Below are 19349 nucleotides of genomic sequence, written 5' to 3'. Positions count from 1 at the left end.
ATACAGAAAAGGTTTCTGGAGCTAGAGTTTAAAAATAAGACTAGAGGAGAGCCCCACATATGAGATTAGTCACCCTCTCAAAACACATGCCAAGTTTTCAAGCTGAGTGGGGTGGGAGGCCAAAGAGCTAAGCTGAAAACTTGTTACGGGCAGAACTGAATCCAGTGCTAAGGAAATAAAAGTCTCTCCTTGAACTCCATGGAGGGCATGCCTTAGAAACAGGGTCAAGGGGCCGGGCGCGGTGGCTCACGCCTGTAATCCCAGCACTTTGGGAGGCCGAGGCGGGCGGATCACAAGGTCAGGAGATCGAGACCATGGTGAAACCCCGTCTCTACTAAAAATACAAAAAATTAGCCGGGCGCGGTTGTGGGCGCCTGTAGTCCCAGCTACTCGGGAGGCTGAGGCAGGAGAATGGCGTGAACCCGGGAGGCGGAGCTTGCAGTGAGCCGAGATCGCGCCACTGCACTCCAGCCTGGGCGACAGAGCGAGACTCCGTCTCAAAAAAAAAAAAAAAAGAAACAGGGTCAAGGCAGAAGCAGACGGGGTCCTACAAAAATGACAACCCAACCTAGCGCCATCCCTTATTGGATGATGAGCTCCCTCCTTACCTGCTTACCAGAGTACAAAGGGAACCCTTTTCTGTCTTTTTTACAGGTAGGCAATAACATTATATAAGGACTGTATAGTGTTTAGCATACAGTAAAGAATTATGAGACATGCTAAGAAGCAAGATCATGTGAATCATAAACAAGGCGATAAAAGCAGACCAGCAGGTGAGTCAGATATTGGAGTTAGCAGACAATAACTTTAAAATAACTATGAATCATATGTTCAAGAAAAAAGAGAAAAAGATGGACAAAATAGATGAAGGGATACATAATTTCAGGATAATTTGAATTTATTATGAAGACTTAAACACTTTAGAACAGAAAGTACTATATTTGAAATTAGAACTAATGGTTCAGTTCAATAGCAGATTGGTTAGATAGTTCAAGACAAAATAAATAGGAAGGCAGGTCAGTGGATAATCTCAAACTGAAGCACAGAGAAAAGGAATCAAAAAAAGAAACAGGAACATTAGAGACACATGAGACATTCTTAAACACATGTAGGTTTGGAGTTTCAGAAAGAGGAGAGAGAGAATAGGGCAAAAGCAATATTTGAAAAGATAATACTAAGAATTTTACAGGCCAGGCGCGGTGGCTCACGCCTGTAATCCCAGCACTTTGGGAGGCCGAGGCGGGCGGATCACGAGGTCAGGAGATCGAGACCATCCTGGCTAACACGGTGAAACCCCGTCTCTACTAAAAATACAAAAAAATTAGCCGGCTGTGGTGGCGGGCGCCTGAGGTCCCAGCTACTCGGGAGGCTGAGGGAGGAGAATGGCATGAACTTGGGAGGCGGAGATTGCAGTGAGCTGAGATCCGGCCACTGCACTCCAGCCTGGGCAACACAGCAAGACTCCGTCTCAAAAAAAAAAAAGCCATGGTGAACGGTGGGGAAGACACAATACTTTTAAAGAGCAACAATTTGACTGACTGACATCTTAAGAAAAATGGTTTTTAAAAAAGACAGTGAGGCTGGGCACAGTGGCTCACGCCTGTAATCCCAGCACTTTGGGAGGCCAAGGCGGGCAGATAATAAGGTCAGGAGTTCAAGACCAGCCTGACCAACATGGTGAAACCCCGTATCTACGAAAAATACAAAAATTAGCCAGGCGTGGTGCACGCCTGTAATTGCAGCTACTCAAGAGACTGAGGCAGGAGAATCGCTTGAACCCGGGAGGCAGGAGTTGCAGTGAGCTGAGATGGTGCCATTGCACCATGGTGCCTGAGTGACAGAGGGAGACTTTGTCTCAAAAAAAAAAAAAAAAAAAAAAGACAATGAAATGGCCATCGTTAAAGGAGAGAGAGATAATTGCCAGCCTAGAATTCTATTCCCAGCAAAAATTTCCTTCAAAAATGGGGGACGAGGAGGTGGAGGAGGGAGAGCGCCCCGGGGCCTCCCCTCCACCCACCACCCCCTCCCACCACCCGGAGCTGCAGCAGCAGCGACTCATGAGAGCACAGCTGGAGGACAGATTTGATAATGGGCTGCATTAAAAGCAAAGAAAATGAAATTCCAGCCATTAAATACCTGAAAATACTCCAGAGCCTGTCCGTACAAGGGTGAGCCATAGGAGCAGAACCCGCTGCAGTGTCACCATGTCCGTCATCTTCAGCAAAGGGAACAGCAGTTAATTTCAGCAGTCTTTCCATGACACCATTTGGAGGATCCTCAGGGGTAACACCTTTTGGAGGTGCATCTTCCTCATTCTCAGTGGTGCCAAGTTCATATCCTGCTGGTTTAACAGGTGGTGTTACTATATTTGTGGCCTTATATGATTATGAAGCTAGAGCTACAGAAGACCTTTCATTTAAGAAGGGTGAAAGATTTCAAGTAATTAACAATACGGAAGGAGACTGGTGGAAAGCAAGATCAATCGCTGCAGGAAAGAATGGTTATATCCTGAGCAGTTGTAGCGCCTGCAGATTCCATTCAGGCAGAAGAATGGTATTTTCGCAAAATGGGGAGAAAAGATGCTGAAAGATTACTTCTGAATCCTGGAAATCAATGAGGTATTTTCTTAGGAAGAGAGAGTGAAACGGCTGGTCGTGGTAGCTCACGCCTGTAATCCCAGCACTTTGGGAGTCCAAGAGGGTCGAATCACCCGAGGTCAGGAGTTCTAGACTAGCCTGGCCAACATGGTGAAACCCCCGTCTCTACTAAAAAAAAAAAAAAGCAAAATTAGTTGGACGTGGTGGTGAGCGCCGGTAATCCCAGCTACGCAGGAGGCTGAGGCAGCAGAATCACTTAAACCTGGGAGGCGGAGGTGGCAGTGAGCCAAGATCATGCCACTGCACTCCAGCCCGGGCAACAAGAGCAAAAACTCCATCTAAAAAACAAACAAACAAAACAAAACAAAACAAAAATGAGAGAGTGAAACTACTAAAGGTGCTTATTCCCTCTCTATTCGTGATTGGGATGAGGTAAGGGGTGACAATGTGAAACACTACAAAATTAGGAAACTTGTCCATGGTGGATACTATATCACAACCAGAGAACAATTGGATGCTCTGCAGAAATTGGCAAAACACTACACAGAACATGCTGATAGTGTATGCCACACGTTAACAACTGTGTGTCCAACTGTGAAACCTCAGACTCAAGGTCTAGCAAAAGATGCTTGGGAAATCCCTTGAGAATTTTGCGACTAGAGGTTAAACTAGGACAAGGATGTTTTGGCAAAATGTTAATGGGAACATGGAATGGAACCACAAAAGTAGCAATCAAACACTAAAACCAGGCACAATGATGCCCGAAACTTTCCTTCAAGAAGCTCAGATAGTGACAAAAAAAAAAAAAAAAAAAAAAAAAAAAGACATGGTAAACTTGTTCCACTATATGCTGTTGTTTCTGAAGAGCCAATTTACATTGTCACTGTATATATGTCAAAAGGAAGCTTATTAGATTTCCTTAAGGACTGAAGGAAGGAGATGGAAAGTATTTGAAGCTTGTACAAATGGTTGATATGGCTGCTCAGATTGCTGATGGTATGGCATATATTGAAAGAATGAACTATATTCACTGAGCTCTCCGGGCTGCTAATATTCTTGTAGGAGAAAATCTTGTGGGCAAAATAGCAGATTTTGGTTTAGCAAGGTTAATTGAAGACAATGAATACACAGCAAGACAAGGTGCAGAATTTCCAATCAAATGGACAGCTCCTGAAGCTGCACTGTATGATGGGTTTACAATAAAGTCTGATGTCTGGTCATTGGGAATTCTACAGACGGAACTGGTAACAAAGGGCAGAGTGCCATATCCAGGTATGGTGAACCATGAAGTACTGGAATAGGTGGAGCAAGGATACAGGATGTCCTGCCCTCAGGGCTATCCGGAATCCCTCCATGAATTGATGAATCTGTGTTGGAAGAAGGACCCTGATGAAAGATCAACATTTGAATATATTCAGTCCTTCTTGGAAGACTACTTCACTGCTACAGAGCCATAGTACCAGCCGGGAGAAAACTTATAATTCAAGTAGCCTATTTTATATGCACATATCTACCAAAATATGAAGAACCTGTGTAGAGTTTCTACAGGGATCAAAAGAAGAGTATCTTCTTTACTCTGCACGTTTTTAATGGTAAACTGGAATCCCAGATATGGCTCCACAAAACCACTTTTTTTTCTTCAAGTATTAAACTCTAGAGTACTGATGATGAATTTTCCAACCAATTTCAGGGTCCAAAGAAAATAGAGCTAAGATACTGATGACAATGTGGGTGATAGCATGGTAATGAAGGGCACTGAGACTACTGCTTATAAATCATTTCCTTTCTTTTCTTCCCCAAAGTCAGAATTACTCAAAGAAAATTGTTGTTATAGATAAAACTTGAGAGATAAAAAGCTATACCATAATAAAATCTAAAATTAGATTTTAGACCGAATAATTCCATTCCAGTTTTTTAAAGTTTCTTGCATTTATTATTCTCAAAAGTTTTTTCTAAGTTAAACAGTCAGTAGGCAATCTTAATATATGCCTCCTTTTGCATGGACATGGGCCAGGTTTTTCAAAAGGAATATAAACAGGATCTCAAACTTGATTAAATACTAGACCACAGAAGTGGAATTTGAAAGTATAATGCAGTACATTAATATTCATATTAATAGAACTGAAAAGTAAAACAAATTTTTCACTTCACTCCTTTTCTGAAGAGTTTGGCTTAGAATAATGAAGGTAACTGGAAAGTGACTTAATCTTGTGTGACGTTGCATTGATTTTTTTGTTTTGTTTTGTTTTTTGAGATGGAGTCTTGCCCTGTTGCCCAGGCTGGAGTGCATTGGTGCCATACCGGCTCACTGCAACCTCTGCCTCCCTGGTTCAAGCGATTCTCCTGCCTCAGCCTCCTGAGTAGCTGGGATTACAGGTAGCACCCTGTAATCCCAGCTCCCTGAGTAGCACCTGCCACCACACCTGGCTAATGTTTTTGTATCTTTAGTAGAGACAGGGTTTCACCATGTTTTCCAGGCTGGTGTCGAACTCCTGACCTCATGATCTGCCCGCCTCGGCCTCCCAAAGTGCTGGGATTACAGACGTGAGCCACCATGCCCAGTGACTTTTTAAGGCAATATATAATTGAAACTGTACTATCCAATCCAAGGGGAAATCTTTTAATCTTTAGATAACATGCAGAGTAAGACCCAGCATTTAAAAAGCCCTTTTGAAAAAATAGACTTGGTACTGTGAGATATTGCTAATATGTCCTTATGGTGATGGGTGCCACAAATAGAAAATATGACCAGATCGGGGACTTGAACGCACTTTTGCTCAGGTTGAAATAGATGAACAGAGGCCGGGCGCGGTGGCTCACGCCTGTAATCCAGCACTTTGGGAGGCCGAGGCGGGCAGATCACAAGGTCAGGAGATCGAGACCACGGCGAAACCCCATCTCTACTAAAAATGCAAAAAATTAGCCGGGCGCGGTGGTGGGCGCCTGTAGTCCCAGCTACTCAGGAGGCTGAGGCAGGAGAATGGCGTGAACCCGGGAGGTGGAGTTTGCAGTGAGTCGAGATCGCACCACTGCACTCCAGCCTGGGCGACAGAGCGAGACTCTGTCACAAAAAAAAAAAAAAAAAAAAGAAAAAGAAAAGAAATCGATGAACAGAGAGAGGAAACTGTATTTAAAAGAAAATGTGAAAATTTTACAAGAAGAGAGATGGAATGTAATGTTTAGTGTTGATGTCATGGAATGACAAAATGACATTGCTGGTGTTCAGAGCTCCTCACTTAGCTATCTTCTGAGACTTTTAAGAGCTATAAGGTGTAACTAACTATAAACTAATTTTTCTTACACACTAAATGGGTATTATTTGTTCAAAATAGTGAAGTTGCGGCTTCACATTCATTCCAGTGGGATACGGCTTTTATGCAAAACATTTTTAGAACTCCAGTTTTCAAATCATGTTTGAATCTACGTTCACTTTTAAAGTCTGCTTAATGGTGGTCATTTTTTCCCCTTTAGAATATATTAAATAGTTGATTTGGGGAGGAAAACTTATTCTGAATATTAACAGTGGTGAAAAGAGGACAGTTTTTGCCCTGAAGTGCAAAAGTTAAACATACAAAATAAGACTATTTTTAAGAGTCACTCAAAAATTTCAAAATACAAATTTGAATAGCAGCATTAGTGGTATCAGTGTCTAGCAAAGGAAAAATTGAATCTAATAAATAAAATGAAGGTCTGGTGTGTATGTTATAAAATACTCTCATACAGTCACACCTTAAATTAAGCCTTATACTAGGTTTCTCTGTTTTCAGGATATAACTCTTAACTATCATTATTTACCTGATTTAATCATTAGATTTGAAATTCTGTGCCATGGCATATATGTTCAAATTCAAACCATTTAAACATGTGACAGATGGACTTCATGTAAGTTGGCAATGGTTCTGGTACTAAAAATCGTAGTTGTTTTTTCTGTTTACGTAACCTGCTTCGTATTGACTCTTTCTACCAAGAGGGTCTTCCTAAGAAGAGTGACATCATTATTTCCTCTTGTCAACAACTTGTGACATGAGATTTTTAAAGGGCTTTCTGTGAACTATGGTATTGTAATTTTTCTAAGTAACAAAATTATGTTTATGTACTAAATCTGATCAGGAAAGTAAGCCAGGAAAAGTTGATGGTATTCATTAGGTTTTAACTGAATGGAGCAGTTCCTTATATAATAACAATTGTATAGTAGGGATAAAACACTAACTTAACATGTATTCATTTTAAATTGTTCTGTATTTTTAAATTGCCAAGAAAAATAAACAACTTTGTACATTTGAAGAGTTTTTCCAACAGCTTTTCGTCTTCAATGTCTTAATGTGGAAGTTAACCTTTACCAAAAAAGGAACTTGGCAAAAACAGCCTTCTAGCACACTTTTTAAAATGAGTAATAGTAGCCTAAACTTAATATTTTTATAAAGTATTATAATATTGTTTTGTGGATAATTGAAATAAAAAATTCTCATTAAAAAAATGAAGTGATGTAAAGATATAGTTAGACAAACAAAAGCTGAGGGATTTGTCAATAGTGGACCTGCATGACAGGAAATACCTTTTAAAGGGAAGTACTCTAGTCAGAAGAATAATGATCCAGATGGAGATGCAGGAAGAAATGGAGAGCATGAAGGGTAAATATGTATGTAAAATGTAAATGAATATTGACTGTATAAAACAATAATGTCGTGTTTCTCGAGCTTAAAATAATCTAGAACTAAATTTCATGACAGTAGCAGAAAAGGCTGGGGAGGTTTATGAAGTTAATATTTTAAGGTTCTAGGATTATTGGGGATTAGTGTAAGTAATAATTTTAGTATAAGTAATAATTTCCATTGGATTGTAATCAGTCAGGGATGTTTATTTTAATTTCTAAGGTAATTTATTAAAAAAAAGTATATATAGCCACGCACTGCATAATGATATTAGGCCAACAAAAGACCATGTATATGCCAGTGATCCCAGAAAATTATAATACTGTATTTTTACTGTACCTTTTCTTTGTTTGGATATACTTACCTTTGTGTTACAGTTGCCTACAGTATTCAGTACAGTCACATGCTGCGCAGGTTTGAATCCTAGGAGCAATAGGCTACATCATATGGCCTAGGGGTATAGTAGGTATACCATGTAGGTTCTTGTAAGCATGCTCTATGATGTTCACACAATTATGAAATTTCCTATTGACACATTTCTTTGACTGTATCCCTGTCATTAAGCTCCACATGACTGTATATCTAACAAGTTAAAAGAGGGAAAAATTAAATAAAGTAACATTTGCTAATCAACAGAAGGGCAATAAAAGGAATATAAATAGGGCATAAAATAGGTGGGTCAAATTGCAAACAAAGAGTAAGTAGCTACAAATCTATTTAAGTAATTACATTTCATGTAAAGGATTAAATACTCTAAGTAAAAGATTAGGTTTTTCAGCCTGGATAAAGAACCCACCCTCCCCCAATATACTGCTTACAAGAGATATAGTTTAAACAGAGGGATAGAAAAGGTGGTATAATACAAACACTAACCAAAGCAAAGCCAGCATAAGTACACTAACTAATATCAGGCAAACTATGCAATAATGCTGCTTTGAAATAAAGATGTATTTCTTAATGATAACAGGGTCAATCCAACAAAAAGATATCACAAACTGAAATCTGTATGTTACAAATAACATCACTTCAAATAATATAAAGCAAAAATTGGCAGATACAAAATGACAAATCTATAATCCTATTGGGAGATACTAACACATACCCTTCTACAGCTTATAGAACAGACAGACAAAAAAATTAGTAAGGATATAGAAGATCCTAATACATCATGAGTAAATTTGACCTAATTGACATATGTAAAATGCTGCATCTAGCAAAAATAGAATTCACTTTCTTTTTTCTTTTCTTTTTTTTTTGAGATGAAATCTTGCTCTGTTGCCTGGGCTGGGGTGCAGTGACATGATCTCGACTCACTGCAACCTGTCTCGCGGGTTCAAGCAGTTCTCCTGCCTCAGCCTCCCGAGTAGCTGGGATTGCAGGTGCCCACTACCACGGTCAGCTAATTTTTGTATTTTTATTAGAGATGGGGTTTCACCATGTTGACTGGGCTGGTCTCGAACTCCTGACCTTGTAATCCGCCCGCCTCAGCCTCCCATAGTGCTGGGATTACAGGCGTGAGCCACCGGCATCCAGCCCACATTCTTTAAAGTACACATGGAGCATCAGAATAGATCATGTGCTGAGTCCTAAAGAAAGCTTCTACAAATTTCATGATTGAAATTGCTTACAGTATGTTCTCTGACAACAGTAGAATTAAGCTCAAATTTAATAGCAGAGTTAAACTAACGAATCCTTAACTACCTGAAAATGAATATACTTCTAAACAATTTGTAAGTCAAAGAGGAAAGTAAAGTAGAAATTAGAAACTATTTTTAATGAAAATATATTTAAGAAATGATATATGCCATTATTATTAGTGTGGTGTATCTTTATCCTAAAACATTTTAAATGGTCAAAAGAAAGCATAGCATGACTGGGCCTGACTGATATAAGTCATCCTTGTAAAAATTTGAAAATTGGAGGAATATTCTTTTCTTTCTCATTTATATATGAAAATACACATAAAAATATACATACACATGAAAACTTAAACAATTATGTTAATATATTTTTAGAAAGAAGGGTCAAATTATGATGTACATCTACCATAATGTAAAAAAAGTAAGCTAAATCCAAAAGGATTTTACTCAGTATAAAGTGACCTTATTATTTCAGTCTGAATCATAATCAGGCATTTTATCTGGATACGTATCACAGCGTGATCTGTCATAAGAAGTTTCTTTCTTGTGTTTCTAAAAACTTGAACTCTCCCATTTCAGCATTTACTAAGTCACCTTGTCAAACACATAGAAATCTCCTTTAGCAGATAATTTTTGCTGGGTTGAAACAGATGGGCAATCTACTTGTGGTTATTTCCTAAGTACTTATTGCAGATACGGTGGTGATTGCTGCTGATGCGTTTCCATTTGAACTTGAAGCATTGGTGTTTGTCTTAACTGGCGTCCTCCCCAGCTCTTTTCATCTCTCTTCTGGCTTGGTACATGGTGGGTCTGGCTCATCAGATGATCCCCTTGGAGGATGCTGCAAAACTGCTCAGCAACCTGCTCTGTGTTCTTTCACTGAAGATATCCTCCACTCTTGGGGCTCAAGTGCATTTCTCTAATTAAATCAGTGCAGCCTTTACACATTGAAGTTGTCAGGAATTCTTCTCTGACCCCTCATTTTTGTCAGTTTAGTAATTTTTCTTTAGTTTCTGCTTGTTGGTTTGTGACCCCAATCTCTAGAAAGCTCTCGTCAGGTATCTTGAAATGTACAATTTGTACATTGTATTTCCACTTCCCTGTGTCCCCAAACAGTTACCCATTTCTCATGTTAAAGTTCTAACTGCGTATCCTGGCATTCAGAGTAGCTTTACATTACTTATTACATACCTCTCCCTGTTTATTTTTCACTATCTTCTTACATAGAATGTCTACATTGGCCAAACCTGACTAACCGGCATTCCCCAAATCCAAGCCTGTTCTTTTTGTTACTTTACTGTGTCCTTTCCCCAGCCTAGAATGCTGCTTCTTCACTTATTGGAAGCCTAGCTTTCTGTAAGGTCTAGCTCAATATGGAAAATTTCTACATTTTCTAGCAAGTCTGTTTGTGCAGCTGTTTCCGTCTTCTGTGATGGCTGACTCCTCTGATTCTTACACTGTTGTCTAATGCTCATGTCATGCCTACCATGTGCCTGCTGCTTGTGTGTGTGGTCAGCATTTTCATCTCGACCATTATTTGACTCATCAGCAGAAGACCTAGCTAGGATCTAGGTGCAACGGTGCCTCTCGTCTGCCGTGGCATATGGGGCAAGTGATTCAGCAAACCCTGAAGTATCTACCTTATGTCAGACCCTGAGCTTAGAAATGCAGACTCTGTCCCTTTACTTGAGGCTGTCATAGTATGAGGGCTTCATATCTGAGCTTCAGTTACCTCATCTATAAAGTGAGGCTAGTGATCATCTCCTGCTCACTTTACGGGCTGTAAGGTTCAAATAGGACACCAGGTGAACAATTGCTTTCAAAACCATAGTATCTATAATATGCTGTTCCGTTCTGTGCAGCATAGTGGTTCAGAGTTCTAAGTGCTGAACTCTGACTGCCTGGATTTGAACTCTACTACTTACTAATTGTGTAAACATGGGAAAGCTTTTCTCTACCTGGGATTCCTCAGCTAAGAATTGGAATGATTGTAGTACCTGTCTTGTAGAGTGGTTGTGTGTATACGCAACACACATAGGACAGTGATGCCCCACAGTTACTGCTCCGTGTGTTGATTTATATACTTCTTGTTCCAGTTAGATTTTGAGGCGGCTTATAAAAACATGTACATTATACCTATATTTAAAAATAAATAATGGAAAAGAGAAAATAAATATTCCAAGGTAAAGTTACTATATAGATTTTTTTTCACTGGTTCAACCAATATTTATTTATTATTTTTAAAATTTCGAGACAGGGTCTCACTCTATCACCCAGGCTGGAGTGCAGTGGTGCAATCATGGCTCCCTCTAGTCTTGAACTCCTGGGCTCAAGTGATCCTCCTGCCGCTGCCTTCTGAGTAGCTTAGATAACAGGTGTGTACCACCACACCCAGATACTTTTTTTTATTTTAAAAATTTCTGTAGAGATGAGGTCTCACTGTGTTGCCCAGGCTGGTCTTGAATTTCTGGCCTTAAGTGATCCTCCCACCGTAGCCTCCCAAAGTGCTGGGATTACAGGCATGAGCTACTATGCCTAGCATAACCAATATTTATTAAACAGCAACATCATGCCAGACATTGTTCAGATGAACAGATACAAAGAACTTATCTCTTTGAGCTTGTATTCTGGTTGAGAGAAACAGACAATAAACAAATAATAAACAGGAAATGTACCCGGAAGTAAAAACTGCTACGTAATGACTCAAAACCTACTCAAAACTCTGCATGTTGTATTGTGACTTTGGTGACCACTTTAGATTGATGGGTCAAAGACTGTCTGAGGAGATGACATCTCAACCCAGGTTTGATTGTTAAAGAGGTTGGTCTTTTGAAGATGGAAGCTAGATGAGCGGGAGAGCATTTTAGGCTAAAGTCATGGCCAAAACAGAGCCCCTAACATGGTAGGAAAGAACTGGGCATGTCTGGGGAACTGAAAGAAAACTAGTGTGGTCTGGTTGTACTGCATGAAGAGAGGGGCAGGTAGTGTGAGATAAGATCAGATTGAAGAGAGAGGCAGAGTTTTGGGGTCCAGAGTAACATATTTATATTTTATTCTAATGCCCATGGAAAAATTAAAACAGAGTATTAGGTGTCATGTTTTATAAGTATCAGTTAGGTCACGGTAATTGATATGATAGCTTCTACATCTCTTTTGATTTTATATCTAGTTGTTCTGTCAATTGCTGAAAAAAGGGTGTTAAAATCTTCAACTCTGATTGTAGAATGTCTGTTTCTTCTTTTATTTGACCATTTTCTCCACATTTTTTGAAGCTCTGCTATTGCGTCCATAAACATTTTTTATTGTTGTATCTTTCCATATGAAATGTCTGTATCTTTGGTAATATTCTTTGTCTTGAAATTGACTTCACTGGATATTAATATAGATGTAGACACTTCAGTCTTCGTATGCTTACTATTTTCATGATATGTCTTTTTCTATCGTTCCACTATCAATTTGTTTTTATATATAAAGTGTGTTTCTTTTAGACGGATATAAAAGTATCTTGATTATTTTTTCCCTCATTCCGACAGCTTCTGCTTTTTAGTGAAGTAATTTTAGATATTGTATTTATCCTTTGTGGAGTTTGCTGAGTTTCTTGAATCTGTAAATTTATATATATTTTTCTTTACCAAATCTGGGAAAATTAGGGGCCATTACTTCTTAAAGGATTATTTTTCTACCTCAATCTTTCTTTCCTCTCCTTTTAAGACTGATTATATATATGTTTGATCTTTGGATATTATCTATCCTATGTATCCTGGATGCCCTGTCTGAGTTTTCCCCCAATATTTTTTCTTTCTTTTCTTTAGGTTGGATACTTCCTATGGATTTGCCTTCAAATTTATTGGCATTTTCTTTTGGCATCTCTAATCTGCTATTACGTCTATCCATTGAATGTTTTATTTCAGACACTCTATTTTTTACTTCTGACATTTCTATCTGGTTCTTTTCATAGTTATTTTCTGCTGCTATTTCCTATCTTTTTATTCGTTACATGAATATTTTCTGTTAACGTCCTTTCTGTTATGTCCAGTTATAATAGCTGCTTTAAAATCCTTGTCTGATAATTCTAACGTCTGGGCTATCTTAGATTGGTTTTCATTGATGGTTTGTCCTCTTGCATATGGGTCACATTTTCTGTTTCTTCATCTGTAGAATAATTTTAGCCTGTGTCTGGAACATGTGATTGATATATTGTGGATACTATAAACTCTGTTATGCTCCTGCAAGGGATATGGATTTTTTCATTTGTTTGTTGAAGAATACAGTTAGCTTGGCTTACTCAAACTCTGAGCCCTGTCCTCTCTGCATGGGGGAAGATGAATCTTGTTCAGTTCTTTAAGGCTTAGCTAGGCTGCTTAGGGTCTGCCATGCTCATGTGTCATTATGGGGTCCACCAGGGATTTTGATTGGATTTATATGTAGAATTTTGGAGCTTTCCTTCTGTGGCTCTTTGTTTTCTTCCAGTTTCTGTTGGAGGCCCTTTTCCATTCTCTGCGTACCTTTGGTGACTCTTCGGTGCTTATTGTGTGTGTGTGTGTGTGTGTCCAGAATGCTAGTTGTTATCTCAGGAGGATTGTTGTGTTAGGAGTTAATTGGTGCTTACCAGAAGCAGAGCCTGAGTTTGTGTTATATTTTGAATGTAAAGCAAACATGATTTGCTGATGAATTGGATGTAAGGGGTGGTGGTGGCAGGGGCGTGGCGAAAGAGTGGAATCACGATTATTCGTTTTTTGGCTTAAGCAACTGGGAGGATGATTTTACTCATTTTTGTGATAAAGGAGACAGGGAGAGGAGCCTGTTTGGCTGGAGTACAGAGGATGTGGAAGTTAAGGGTTTCGTTTAGACGTGTTAAATTTGAGATGCTTTCTAGATATTCAACTGGAAATGTCAAATAGCTAGTTAGATATTTAGTATCTGGAGCTCAGGAGTCCTAGAGATCCAGACTTAGTCATCAGAATATAATTGATATTTGAAACCATGGGACTAAATGACTTTACCTAGGGAGAACTTAGCTGGTAAAGAAGGGGAGGCAGTTCAGTATTTGGAAGTCAAGCGGAGGAGAGGAACTACCAAAGGAGACCAAGAAAGAGAAGCCTGGAGAGGATGGGTCACAGAAGTCAGAGAAGAATGTTTCAAAGAAGGCGTCAGTGGACAGCTGAGTTGAATGCTGCTGAGAAGTCAATAAGGTGAAGGACGAAAGAGAGAGCGTTGGATTGGGCCAGGCAGAGATGACTTCACTAGACCATGTCACTGCAGTGGTGGTGGAACAAAGGATGGGCGCAGAAGCAGAGACTATGACACCTGTGGACCAAAAGTGCTTGCTGTTAGGGCTCAGGTTATTTAGTCTTCCAGTTCAGCTGGGAGCTGTGTAACCACCAAAGCAGAAAGGGACCACAGGTCTGTGAATATTTATTATTGATGATAATGTTTCTATCCTGCAGCAGGGAAGGCTTTTCACCTTGAACTTAGACCTTTGCCTGCCCAGGTTACCTGGACAACCAAACTTCTGGGATCAGAGATGGCATTTGCTACTTATATGCTGCAATAGGACATCTGTTTAGAGCTATTGGGAGTCGACTGCATGGTCTTTAATCAGTGGTCTTACTGATTATAGAAAGTGAATACCAAATTACAGCCACAGATGCTTTAGGCTCTTACTTTGCCTTCCAAGAACTACCTTTTCTGTTGCTCAAGTTGGAGCTTAGAAGGCACAAGGCTCTTAGTAAAGACAGTGTTGTGGTTCAGAGCATCATTTACCCAGAAATGATGGGATTTGACTGTTCATGGGAAGGAACTTCCACAGAATGAGCATCTGTTTAACCAGGTGTCAGTTTGCTTTGTAGGTTTCTTGGAACATAAACTTAAATTTCATTACATTTGTTTTCAAGGATCATCATTCCATGAAGTCTTATTATCCCTTGAGGTTGTTCTTAGGTAGAGGCAGAAACTTTTGCCTTTGGTTTAGTTATAGTCTGCCATTTTATCCTAGCATTCTGGCATTAACCTTTGGATTTGCCTAAAGCAAAATACAACAAAAGGAATCAACCAAGCCAAAAATCTTTGATTTATTTTCCAGCTCTCCTTCAGATTTTGGTATCTGGCTTCTGTTACTTTGCAGCTACCATATTCACATCTGGTATGGCGCTTGAACATGTTAGACTTCTTCTCCTGAATTGCCTTAGGATGGTTAAGCCCTGGTCTTTTGGCTGTGTTGACATTACTGGACTGATTCTTCGTTAAGATGGTCTTTTCCTGTGGGATAGAGTATCAACCTTCCCCGGCCTGCCTGCCTTTATGTCAGGTTTTATTGTCTTTTTCAAGAAGACTCCATGTGAATTTCAGCCATCACAGTGTAACACTGATGATCTTTCAGGACAATTAAGATGTTCCTGGTAATTTCTCAGCGTGTGAACCATATGGGACCTCAGTGCTTCACATACCCTTTTCCCCTCACCTGCGTGACTGTGCCCTTATCTTAATTAGGAATCTAATAAATAGGATATGCTGGTTTTGATTTCAAAACTGTGAAGGTCATACTATAAAGTAAAAGGTAACCTTTATTTCTGTTTAGTTGGTGCTCTCTCCCATGGGCGTAATTAGTGCCAACTTTTATCATACCAAAATAAAGAGTGCTTAGGTCAATATAGTAAGTGGATAACTGTTAGAAACCTTCTTTTCCAAAAATAAGTCGTATGTACTATCAGTCATTATAGTGAGGATCTTTGTGACAGTCTCCCTCCGAGCTTCATAGATCATGTATGTTTTCATTTTCTTCTTGTCTTTTGGATTAAAAGTATTTCTGTAAATAAATTGGGAACAATTCTGAGGTCCAGGACCTTCTGTTACCAGGTTAGAGCATTGGGAGCCATTTCCACATAAGGCAAATATTTGTAAAGCACAGTCTCATTATTTAGTCATTTTTAACACCAGCCAGGTTACCTTTCCTGAATACAGCAAAGTACGCGATTTGAAGTCACCTGCCTGTTAATACTATTATAGTGCAACTGAGGTTCCAACCTGCAAAGTCAATGCTTTCATCTGTGGGTGAATTCCTTTCTATAATACTTATTTGCTTTAGTTGATTTTTGAAAAATCTCTTTGCAGGAATTCTGGCAATATATTTTTTTCCTCCTTGTAGTTTTGGAACACTGTAGTTGAGTGAGAACATTCCCTATCATAACTCCTAGAACTGAATTACAGCCAAATTGAAATGATTTGTGCTTTGGAGAGGAGAATTGGCAAGGATGCATGGTCTATGGCTCGTGTGTTGTAAGATAATTGTAACCATGGCAGTGCGTGTTTCCTAATATTATGTTTCTACATTTAAGTGATGAGAGTCATCATAGGGAAAAAATCCACTTGTATGTTTCTAGTTGAATTTAAATTATTCCAACTTCATTATTACAACATTAGAAGTAGCTGTTTCCTGTGGAATAGCTGGTTCAGTAATTTGCTTTATCTCATGTGCAAGTGGTTTCTGCCTGGGCCAGTAATATATTTTAATGAGGCAAGTTTCCAGGAAGACATAACCTAACTCTGATAACTTTAAAAAACCTAGATAAAAGAATATGAAAAACTTGATAATGAGGAAGACCGCCTTTGCAGAAGCCGACAAATTTATGATGCCTACATCATGAAGGAACTTCTTTCCTGTTCACATGTAAGTATTTCTTCTAACTCTGTTACTTTAGTACTGATGAATATGGGACCATGTTCAGTGTTTCCAGAATGAAAATAGAACAGTAGAAAGGTGTTTACAATTGAAAAATGCATGCCCGGGATGGAACCCATTTCTTCTGCTTTGTCATTTGTTTCCTGGTAATATTGGCACGACGTGTGTTGCTTCATCTAAGCTTAGTTCATTTCCAAAAGCTGATACTTTCACTGCAAAAATCAATGAAATAAAATCGCTAATTTAGATCAACTGAAGAAAAAGTTCATCTCAATGCAAGACATTCTGAAGGAAATTAAGCTTTGTTATTTTAAAATGAGCTATACTTTAACAATTAAGCTAATCAACTATTGATAAATATAAATTTTAAATGGTCTCTTTGAATGAATAAGGTGGCTTATAATCATTATGTTAATTTTGTTCATTAGTAGTTAAATAGCAGTTGTAATTTTTTTTTTCTTTTAAATCAGATAAACAATCTAACTTGGTCATTAGGATAAAGTAGGTTATTAGGAAATGATTCTACCAGGAGTAACTGGAAAAAGATTTATCATGTACTATCTCTACAGTAGGAATATTTTCCAAAGCGTGACCTGACAGTCCTGGCCCGCTCTGTCAACGCAGTAGCCACTAGCTGCCTGTGGCAATTTACATTTAACTTTAAATTAACTAAAGTCGGCTGGGCGCGGTGGCTCAAGCCTGTAATCCCAGCACTTTGGGAGGCTGAGACGGGCGGATCACAAGGTCAGGAGATCGAGATCATCCTGGCTAACACGGTGAAACCCCATCTCTACTAAAAAATACAAAAAACTAGCTGGGCGAGGTGGCGGGCGCCTGTAGTCCCAGCTACTCGGGAGGCTGAGGCAAGAGAATGGCGTAAACCTGGGAGGCGGAGCTTGCAGTGAGCTGAGATCCGGCCACTGCACTCCAGCCTGGGCGACAGAGCGAGACTCTGTCTCAAAAAAAAAAAAAAAATAATTAACTAAAATCAAATGGGAGTAAAAATTTAATACCTCAGTTCCTCATGAGCCACCTTTCCAGCGCTCAGTGGTTACATGGGGCTAGTGGCTTTTGTACTGGATGGCACAGATACACAACCCTTCCATTGTCGCAGCAAGTCCTATTGGACAGCACAGGTCGTGGTCATGGTGTATTTTGGTGCTTCTGTATTCATTGTTTATTTACAGTTCCTGCTGACATTTGCATAACTGTGGCTAAAGAGGGCGTCTCTTTCTTGTGGCATGCACTGCTCTGTTCCTTGGACCCACCTGGCTTGGTGAAGAAATTTCTGGGCCTAGGGCTAATTGTTGCCACTCCCTGCCTTGCTGCCTCAGTAGGGAAGGACTGAACGCTTGAAGAATGCCAGATGTTCAATGGGAAAGCCTCCGAAAACTTAGTTTTTATGTAGTTCAACAATTTACAGGGTGTTTATTCGTATGATGGTACTTTTAAGCCTTTCTTCTTATTGTGCATTGTTAAAGAAGACACAATGTGAAGTTTGGAGTGGGGAGGATACCCTTTTAATTTTTATCAGTGGAAGCTCCATTGTTTTTGCCCTCGCTGGGGTTACAGTAAGACTTTCCTTAACTTAGAGCCTTTTACCGCTATGGCTTGACTTTGTAATCCTGACATTAATTCTTAGGGGTATTTTTGTGTATTTTCTCTTATTTGGTGGAAATTTTACATTTTTACAACCCCATTATCAGTTTGTTGATGGATATATTTAGGGTCCAAATAATCCTCCCACCTCAGCTTCCAGAGTAGTTAGGACTACAGGCGCATACCACCATGTCCGGCTCATTTTTATTTTTATTTTCATGGAGATGAGGTTCCATTATGTTGCCCAGGCTGATTGCAACTTCTGGGCTCAAGTGATCCTCCTGCCTCGACCTCCCAGAGTGCTGAGATTACAGGCATGAGCCAGTGCACTGGCCTGATAATAGGATTCTTTACACTTTATTATCAGAGTGATCTTGAACCCTTCTGGAATTGCATAGTGTCAGCCCCTGCATGGTCATTCTTCTGGACATGTAGCTAAGAACTGGATGCCCAGAGGAACAAGCACTTGCTGGGATTGCCTGTAAATACTCAACAGATTTTTAAAGAGTGTTTGTTAATATAATTACCATAGGTTACTGTTTAGTAATTGCTGTGCTAAATTTATCTGTTGTGATATTATATAACATACACAGATTCGTTACATCTTATTGTTAAAAAATATTATTTTTGACTTTTGATAGCCTTTCTCAAAGCAAGCTGTAGAACACGTACAAAGTCATTTATCCAAGAAACAAGTGACATCAACTCTTTTTCAGGTAAGTTAAAATGATTCCAAAATAAATAGATAATATTTGCTTAACAGTTGGTCTTGGTGACATTCTTTCCGCATGTGCAATTACACTAGAGGACTTGCTTTGTACAGACTGTGTTCTAATCTGGAGCTTTGTCTGGGACAATTTGAGTTTATTATCGCTTGTCTTCCCATTGCAAAGTGTCCTCTTACCAATGTGCTTCATAAAGCCTTTTCTGAAAAAGGCCACCAGAGCTTTGCAGTAACATTATGTTCTAGAAATCAGTCAAGATAAGATATCAGAGAAGAAAGCTTTTTTTCCCGTTTGACATTCTAGCACCTGTGATGAGCAAAGACTCGACAAGATTTATTTTGTAGTGCCAGGCTGTTGATACTTGCTGTGATTATCCTCTACGGGAAATACGATTTATTTTCAAGATTCAGGAGCAAATGTTTGAGTGATCTTTGAGTCATGGAAAATTGTATTTTACC

At 39.3% G+C, this 19349-nt stretch overlaps 1 protein-coding gene and 1 pseudogene across 3 annotated transcripts in view; both read left to right on the top strand.

Moving 5' to 3' along the window:
• The window catches only part of GRK3 (G protein-coupled receptor kinase 3), a 163399-nt gene that overhangs the window by 83323 nt on the left and 60727 nt on the right, over positions 1-19349 (top strand). For both annotated transcript variants that reach the window (XM_050745912.1, XM_050745913.1), the window contains 2 exons: positions 16454-16555; positions 18808-18882. In XM_050745912.1, the coding sequence (XP_050601869.1) occupies positions 16454-16555; positions 18808-18882 (177 nt within the window). The remainder of the gene's footprint in view (positions 1-16453; positions 16556-18807; positions 18883-19349) is intronic.
• On the top strand, positions 768-13836 carry LOC126929517 (tyrosine-protein kinase Yes-like; annotated as a pseudogene). The gene has a single exon (XR_007717193.1). The product of XR_007717193.1 is annotated as a tyrosine-protein kinase Yes-like (transcript).

The sequence above is a fragment of the Macaca thibetana genome, chromosome 10 (assembly GCF_024542745.1).
Source record: "Macaca thibetana thibetana isolate TM-01 chromosome 10, ASM2454274v1, whole genome shotgun sequence".
Classification (NCBI taxonomy): Eukaryota; Metazoa; Chordata; class Mammalia; order Primates; family Cercopithecidae; genus Macaca; species Macaca thibetana.
Note: the sequence above shows the minus strand (reverse complement) of the source record. Positions and strands in the feature narration are given on the sequence as shown.